This window comes from Chaetodon auriga, chromosome 11 (assembly GCF_051107435.1).
Source record: "Chaetodon auriga isolate fChaAug3 chromosome 11, fChaAug3.hap1, whole genome shotgun sequence".
NCBI lineage: Eukaryota > Metazoa > Chordata > Actinopteri > Chaetodontiformes > Chaetodontidae > Chaetodon > Chaetodon auriga.
Genome location: NC_135084.1, coordinates 13,554,821 through 13,564,164, shown reverse-complemented (window position 1 = coordinate 13,564,164; position 9,344 = coordinate 13,554,821). Strand labels below are relative to the sequence as shown.

At 41.9% G+C, this 9,344-nt stretch overlaps 1 protein-coding gene across 1 annotated transcript; it reads left to right on the top strand.

Moving 5' to 3' along the window:
* The first annotated feature begins 2,749 nt into the window (after positions 1–2,749).
* On the top strand, positions 2,750–8,712 carry tmem72 (transmembrane protein 72). The gene is made up of 5 exons (XM_076743595.1): positions 2,750–3,014; positions 5,894–5,960; positions 6,807–6,878; positions 7,141–7,280; positions 7,399–8,712. Exons 1-5 carry the CDS (start codon positions 2,939–2,941, stop codon positions 7,836–7,838), a joined length of 795 nt encoding a protein of 264 aa, XP_076599710.1. The 5' UTR covers positions 2,750–2,938; the 3' UTR covers positions 7,839–8,712.
* Positions 8,713–9,344: the final 632 nt, after the last annotated feature.

Genomic DNA, 9,344 nt, shown 5'->3' with positions numbered 1-9,344 from the left:
TGGGGGTCTGACAACTGTGAAATACATATCTCCACTTCATAATGATGTATATAATCTGTGCTGACTATAAGAACTGAAACAAACAGATATTACACAGCCTCTTTTTTCCCCAAAACCATCTCCATAATTTTTATTTATTTTACAACCACATATTTTTTCTGCTCCCTTCCATGTCTGTGCTTCATCTCTCTGGCTGATGCTCCTGACCTTATGTTCGATCGAAAAAGGAGTTTTGAAACGAGACTTTTGCCCTGATCAGTGTCAGCATGTAAATATCTCATTCAGGTTCAGAAATCAGATGGATTATGACCATAAAGTCACATCAGGGCTGAACTGTATCAACACCTCTCAACCACTAGGTGGCTCTATGTATTTGTAAATCAAGTAATTAAGCTCCACAAAGGCAGGTACGTAGTTTTGAAGACTGCAGTCAGGTGTTATATTAACAGTGTGTCACAATTAGGTTTATACCTTCATATTCTAAGAAATATTCAAGTATTCTGCTAAAATTAATTCAGTCTCTCAGGTATTTCACAGCCCTCCCTTGGCCTTTAGATAAAACAGCCTGCAGAAAGTGATTATGGGGAGATTGCCTGAGCAAAGCAATGGAGCAGGGTAATAAAGCTGCTGGTGTAATTAAGATTAGAGCTGTTTTCACTGGTTCTGACAGGCACCAGACACCCACGCCGGACTGAGAGAGGCTGGATGGGGAGGAAGGGAGGGAGAAAGTTGAGAGAGAGGCATGGCTAATCTCTAGTCCCATGCCCATGGGCACAGCGGTCTGAGTGGGGGAATGGTGTGAAGCTGTGATGAGGAGGCGTAATGTGGGGACGATTACAGGGTGAAAGAACATGTGAGCATGTGAGTGAAAGTTTGGGAAGAGGGTAAGGGTTAAGCTGGGTGAAGCTGAGAGTTGAGATGTGGATGTGAATGCAAAGCTGCACCGAGCAAATGAAAACATGAGTGTATTTTTACTGTAACATTAGATTTACAGTCTCACTAGATGGCAATCAGTCACAATTACTTAAATTACTCCGCCCTCTGGCATATCCAGACAAGTGCCATAAAACTCACAACGTGCAGTGCATGTCAGCCGCAATCCCCTCACAATACACAGTGACTTATTACCATAAATTGTGTTTTTATAAGGCAGTTTTTCATGTCATCGTGAGGGCCAAGCATGTCAAATAAACATAAACACACAGCCCTCTGAGGCCACGGTGGCAAGACTCCGTTAACATGCACAGCACACATTCCTAGCTCATGAATGGCTGCTTCATGTGCAATAATGCACTGCAGTCCAAACATTCAAGTGACATTTCTTCAGACTTCTTTTCTCTTTTATCAGTTAAATCGCACAAAGTGGGGGGCCAAACAGTTGTGATTGTTCCTGGCATTTATTTTTACAGTATATTACAGTGTATGTATGTGTACCGGCATCTGTGGCTCAGGAGGTTGAGCAAGTTCTTCATTATCTGCACAGTTTGTTTCTCCTCCTTTCCACATGTCAGAGCATCCTTGAGCAAGACACTGAACCCCAATTGCTCCTAGTGATCAGGCCAGTGTCCTGCATGGTACCTAATCAGAGAGTGAGTGCGTATGCTTGAGTTAATAAGAGCACTTAGCTTAGGATATAAGAAGCCAACAGGCCTCATCCTCTGGAACCATGAATGTCTGTACAAAACATTATCACATCCCGGGAAAAGTAGTACCACTTAAATTATAGTATTACATTTGTCACTACACAACTAACATTTGCAGCTTCTGCGGTACTGCTCATACACACTCATTTATACACTATACCATAAATGCCACAAATAACCTGGGTGCTAAGCCGGAAACAAGCGGTACCAGTAAACAAAAGCGTCTTTGTTAGAGATTTAAGGAGATTTATGTAGCTTACTTTGGCCCCTACAAGGAGTCAGGGTGTGTGTGTGTGTGTGTGTGTGTGTGTGTGTGTGTGTGTGTGTGTGTGTGTGTGTGTGTGAGAGAGAGAGAGAGAGCTCTGTGACTCTGACTACTCGTTCCAATAGGACTCTGCTGTGCCTGAACAAGCTTACACCTCAGCCAAACCTGCATCAACCGATTATGTGGGCTTGCTTTTATGCATGTGGATGTGTGTCAAAGGGTCTCTGCTGGCATTTGATCCCATGTATCCCACTGTATTGCTACAAAGAATCAGTGCTGCATTAAAGTAAGCTGCACACTAAACAGAACTTTCTTACGATGTTTCTCAGCATGAAAACATTACTCTTTGTTTGGGGACGCAAGCTGCAGCCACAGTGCTCTCATAAATGGATGCCTCACTGGAAGCTACATGTATGACTGTGGCCTTGAATTGAAAAAGTATTTCTGGTGGTTTGGTTACAAAGACTCACCCAAACTCCTCAAAACCAGATGAAATTACGCAGGAAAACAAGAAGGGAGGGGGAAAAGAAATTCTTTGGTAGGTCAAATTACTGCTAATTCTGAATAAGTGTGCATGTGTGTACGTTAGTTTTACATTAATTCTCCGCAGGTAATTTTTAACCAGCTCTAATGACAAATGTGATACGGTTCTGAAATGACCCAGAACTGAACAGTTTCACCTTGACGTACAAGGTGGAATGCGAAACCAGCATTGTTATTGTGTGTGTGTGTGTGTGTGTGTGTGTGTGTGTGTGTGTGTGTGTGTGTCAGAGAGAGAGAGGCTGATTAGTAGTTAATGGAGCAACAGGGGCACTGAGTCACAAACCTTTCTGAAGTAAACTTGTCCAGTCAAAGAGGCTCTACATCATGGCACTCATGGATTACCCAACTTCTTTTTACAACCATCCAACTAGCGAACAGTCATCTGTGCATCTAGAATTTTAAGTGAAGTAACCACCAGCTATTTCAGATAGTAGAGAAGCGTGAAGGCCACATTTCTAAACAGTGAAGAGGAAAAGTATTTGAGGTCATGGGCAACTCGGAGAGCGTTTGGTGGATTGTAGTGGAGTGCGCCTGCAGAATCCTTGGTGTGTCTACAGCGACAGGTGAGAAATATAAACACAAAAGAGAAAAATATAACAGGATGAAATTCAGAGTCATCAGACTGCATCTCTTATTGTTTTAATATGGGCTTGATTTATTTCTTTGGGTGCTTACAGACTCCAGATCATCTCTCTGATAATTCTGCATTCAGAGCTTACATACTACCATTTAAGTATAAGTAAGGACTCAAAATTCAACGTGTAATTATTGGTAGCAGTAGTAGTAAAACTAGTTGTACATTTTATCTACAATGAAGTGTGCAACCTGTTTTTTAAAGCTGATATCTGACTCCATCTGCGTTGAAAGTCTCCCCTTTTTTTGGAGGATGTTTTAAGCTCTCCTGTGGAGGGGGGGTTGTCCAGCTGGGGTTTTTAAGAATTTCATAAATTAAAAATGTTAGCGGGTCAGATGATGATGTTAGCCAACTGTATTCTTGACCCCCAGCAACGTCAAACCATCTCTCAGCTGATATATAGAGCATATAAAAACATACTTGATCATACATAATCTTGCAGTTCGTGTCCCTCCTCCGCTGTTTTCCTCAGGCACACAGGGACAGATTGCACGCAGCACTGTAAGCCACATTAAATCATCACAGGGGAAATAGCTCTCTGGTTGCTGCCTCCTTCAAAAAATATGGGACCCCCTCCACTAAAATCAAACAGCTGCAGACACTGAGCATTTACTGAGAGACATGTGCCTTGCATCACACCAAAACCAAGTCTCTGTATCCAGCTGGGGTACTGGACTTATGCGATCACAAGCTGCTATACGTTCACACCTACATGAGCTTTCAATGCATTGGTTCTATGTGTGTGTGTGTGTGTGTGTGTGTGCCTCTCTCTCTGTCTGCAGGTTCACATGTCTTCATGTCTGTGTTGGTCTGTCTGCCTCTGTGTGTGTTCTATGAGCAGACATGTATGCAGGGAGCACATATATGTTAATATCCAGCTGGTCTATATGCAGCGTTAATTCTTCTCACACTCTATAAACTACCAGAAAACATTCCCCTGATTTCCCTCTGGTGCAGATTCTATCGCTGAGTTTCTGGTAAGCAGAGAAATTACTTCCATGTGTTTAGTGGCGATCAGCACTCGACCATGCTTACCTCTCTTGTACCTCACAGGAAAAAGATTGGTAAACATAACAGGATTTTCTTTTTAGTTTTTAACACTTTGCTGTCATCTAATTCCATATGTTCAAATGTGTCGGCACTCAGATTTGGGAACCTTAACAGTAAAGGATTAGTCTGGGTTTCTTCAAGAGTTACATGAGAGGATTGATGCATATCTATCCGATGAATAGTCAGCCACCAGCTGGTTATCTCAGCTTAGTATGAAAACTAGAAACAGAGGGAAGTCTGGATCTGTGCAAAGGCAACAAACCTACCAGCCGACCAGAACCTCGCCCTAGCAAGTTGTACCATATCTCGCTTGTTTAGTCCTCAGAAAAACAAGCATAAAAATAACACGTTGTGGTTTTACGGTGGGTTATGAACGGGGATATGTCTTGGTGAGGAGCAGTAGCTTCCAGAAGCATCCGCTGGATGTCTGGCAACCTCATGATGACGACAAGATGCCAGGACATTACTGTGCCTGGAAAAAATGTGGCAGATAACCACAACTTATTGATGACAAGGTAACGACAAAATATGACACGATACAATATGCGAGTTTGTGAGGTTTAGAGGTGCTAGCACTGCTGAGTTTGTTACCTTGTCTTCTTCCTGTTTCCAGACTTTGTGCTAAGCTAAGCTAACTGGCTTAGCTGGTGGTCGCTACCCAGTTACCATACTGACATGAGAGTAGTACCAGTTTTCTCATGTCATCATTGTGGTTAATTCTTGATTGCTGGTGATGTTGTTGTGGAGCACTTTGTTGTTAAATGTCTGTCTTTAATTGTAATGTCTTTTCTGTTGTGGTTGTATTAGTCTGACAGTTGCCACAGGCACAAAGAGAGTTTCCAGAAGGACAATAAGCTAAACTAACTCACAAATGTATGCCTGAAGAAGAAAACAAATAAGTGCCTTTCCCAAAATCATAAGCTGTTCATTTAAAGTATTAGGAATGTTGCAGAAGTATAAATTCATCAAATTAAATCATTATCAATTTCATCATCTGGCTGAAGAACTTCTGGTTGCAGCCCAGCATCATTTTTTACAATAAATATGTGCTTTCATCTGCGCAGAAAAAACAGAAAAACAGAGGACACATTGTTCTGTATCATGTATCAAAAGCCCATGATGCAAGAAAGGATCAAAATACTTCAACTCTTTACTGAATACCTCACAAACAGGTGGTGAGGCTTTCTAAAATGCCATGATGCTGCTCTGGCAGAAGATGTGATGCTTTAAGTGTCTACTCACATAAAACACCCAACCTGCCAGCAGTAATATGATAATTGCAAGCATGAGTAAGCTATTACCAAAATGTTGTGACCATGGCAGAAACAAATAGAACAATTACCCATTTTAAGTGTTCTTTACATATCTATATATAACACATGTCACCAATTCAGTACTACCCTCTGGAGAGTAAACAATAAACTCAAATGAAGGCACTTTTAGTCGACCCAGGTCAATCTTTATGTCTCCATGAGGGGAGAAAAACCCACAAACATCACCACTATGTATGTAAATATGGCTGCAAGAATACATTGAAAGCAACATGAAAAATATCTCTGTAAATGAACTATAAAAGCAGCACAGCAGGAAATTGTATCACAAGTTTGAGAGGTGACATTTAATCACTCAAGTTTAGACCAGCTTATCCGCAAGTAACAAGAAAATCATGAAGTAAGTCTGACATCTGGTGGACAGAATCTGCTCCCCAGTAAGTCCCAGAATAAGAAAAAGAAAATTCTCTTCCTGTCTCTTTTTCAGTGTTGTGTGCTGTGGGAGTGGAGACCCTACAACATGGAGAATTCAACAGCCTCGGCATCTACCTACTGTAAGTGCTTGGGTGTTATAGTTGACTTCATAGTATACTGTATGAATTTAAACCTACAAAGCACTTGTGACTCTGGCCTACTTGAGACCAGAACGGTGGCATTCCTGAGTTACAAATGGACCGCCTGGATTTTAATATGGTAAAGAATGTGTGGCTGGAGGGCTTTTAAAAAACAATTACAGTACCTTGGCTGCCTTCATAATCACTCATACACTGTATATACAGTGCCCACACACACTTGCAGGGAGATGCTGGGAAGGACTCATAGGGATGAAGCGAGGTGCAGAGGGCAGAAAGGAGACCAGTCCTTCAGTGCTAATTCGTATTATCTCTGTGGCTCACAGCCAAACTCCCACAGAGCTGCTGGAAAACATCTCCCAGAGGACCCCAGAAATGCATGACTGTTTATTTTGTCAGCACACACAAATGCAGATGAACGCTGCACACACAAACAGAAGCACACAACTCAGTGATAACTCTTTAGATAAAAGGCAGTGTACCATGGTAGTTAGTCTGGGGGCATTTTTCTGGCTCACTGAATCAGATGGCTATGTAAACACAAAAAAGAGAGAAGGGGGCCTATGCTTCAGCACAAGACCCCTTAACGCTAAATCTTTTGCATCGTATAAAGGCAAAATCTCTTCTTTTTATTGTGTTTAACCAAGACCACTTGAAGCCTGCCCTTGCTACCCACATTTTGCACAGTTTAAAGAAGCTCCTCTTCACCCACAGCCCTAGATAAAATATACAAGAACTGACATCTTAAGATCCAGCTTACATAGTTTACTGATTTTATCAGCGAGACTGCATCAGCTACATCTGGCTCTTAACTTTTTCTCCTCCCAGAGTGTCATCTGTTGGCATCATGATGTTTGAGCTGGCCTATTTCTTGGATACTCTTCTGTTCATGTGCCTGCCGTGAGTACACAACACTCATCTGCAACATCTGTACCATATCGACAAAGAGGGAAAACCACATAATTCTCTGTGGTAACTTTTAACCACTGTGAATGTCATGATGTCTGCCATGTCAGAATTCACATATTTAACAGTCTTTATGGTCAAAAGGATCTAAAATTGTAAGAATGTGACTTTTTAGTCGGAGCAGATATAAAGACATTAGCAGAATTGGTTCTAAATTGAGCCTTAGTCCTTCTCTTCTTCCTATCTTTCTTTGTAGCTGTCCTCCAGACTGGCAGCTCTTTCTGATTTGGGGGAAGATGGCTCGTGTTGGGGGCTTCCATAAGTTCCTCTATTACTCCATAATGTCAGTGGTCTGCTTCTTGCACCCTGTGTTGGTGTGGCATGCAATTATCCCAGGTAAAATTACTTCATTCTCAATTTAATTATTTACACCTGTGCTTTTCCTACTTTGACATGACAAAAGGTTTCCTGTGAATAAAAGCTTGTAGACGTCAAATATATGTTGTGATTGCAGGGACAATGCTTCTGGTGACAGCCTTTTTCAACTTCATACTCAGCAAGAAAACAAACATCAAGTCTCCCAAAAGGACGCAGGAGAGCCACGGCGACCAAGGCCCGACCACTGTGTGTGTGGCAGAGGGAGCAGCCTCGGACAGCAGTTTCTCATTCCTCCACACAGGGACAGGAAGGAGAGGGGTGGGACTGGCTCTCACAACCAGAGACCGCTGCCTCGGCCTGGGAGAGAGGGGAGAGAGCGTTCAGGCCATGCTGGAGCTGGAGCAGACAGCAGCACCGAAAGACACAGACAGGGAGAGGAGGAGCTGGAAAGAGAGGAGGCTGAGAAGCTTCAGAGGTAGGGAGGAGCCAGTGGAGAGAGAGATGGAGGAGATGGACTGCTACAGTGAGCCAGAGCCAGACACCACCTCAGACACTGCACCTATGATTACAGACTGAACGTCCCTCTGAGCTCAGACTGAGCTCCTTACTGAGATCACACAAAGGAGAGCGCGTGCATTCTGTTCATACTGGCTGAGTGCAACTAGCTGGTACTACACTGGTGGACTTTAAATGAAACAAACATTATGAAACGTCTGTCCTGCCAAAATAAGACTTTTGAGCATTTTTGAGCGTTCAATAATAAGGCATTGTGTCTTTTATGTAATTGCACAACTTAAATATGAAGAATATTAGATTTTTTATTAAATGTTCTACTGATTTGTATATTTTTTTGCTTAAAAAAGATTTATTTGTACAAGATTATTTTTTGCGTGTGAAATCTACTATTCAATCTTTTGAGTGCAATATAAATAATTTGATCTTCAACTGTATAAATCCAAAGAAATTAAACCATTTGTGCCTACATGTGCACGTGGCTGGCTTTTAATCTGATAGCCTGCTTTCGGAAAGCCTGCATTGATTGAAGAACAAACATTAACGGTGAGCAATCCAATCCAGTTACTGCAGCATGCATTATTCATGAGGCAATAAATTAGATCAACCGTTTCAGTCGTTCAACCTCAGAGAAAATACGCATGAATGTGACTGAGGGTAGCAGGCGTTAGAGCTTGTGCAGGTGCGTGTGTTAGTCAGATTCAAGTCTCCTCATTGTGTGTTTGTCTTGTGTGAGCGGTGACCATGGAGACGGAGCTCTGGGAGGAGCGCTCATGTTATTATGGTGATGAGAAAAGCATCAGATCACCCACCAGAGCACAACCATAGGCTTATGTTTCACCAGAACATACCTTATGTGCCAACATACCAAACATAATTGCAAGTGTTATTCATGCTTTAATAATATGTCATACGCTGTGCACTGATAATATTAATAGGGTGTGTGCATCAGATCCGAGCTCTATAAATCACCCTGAAATTAGCATATTTATGAAACAAAAGCTTGCATAAAAAGAAGTGTATTAACATTTCATTTGTTTGTCTTTGGGTTCATCATGCTACAAAGGATGCAATTCTCCATACAGACATTTGTCTTTTGTTCAGGTTATAAATCAATACTGTTTTGTTCTGTCAAAACACACACACACACACACTGTACACACACTGTATTCCACAGTCCTTTGTTCACTGAACTGCAGATATATAACTGCATGTAGCCTTAAGAGGCAATCTCTCCGCAGCATCAAAGCTGAGTAGAGAATCAATAAAAGCAGAAAGGCTCATTCATCAGAAAGCACCTCACTGAGAACTGGGGCCAGACACGTGAAAACACACTTAACAAATAAATAGCCCGTAGGTTAAACAACTGGGTTATTTTCCACATTTGACACCAATTACATCCCTTGCAGCTACGTGGCGTCATAAATTCTGTGAACCACGTAAACATGTTTTTTTGCACAATATATCAAAGCTATGACATGTGAATCCAGTCAGGAGTGATGAGACGCTCTGGTGTTTTATGGGGAGAACAGGGAGTCTTTGTCCAGAGTTTGCTGAGGCCACTCATTG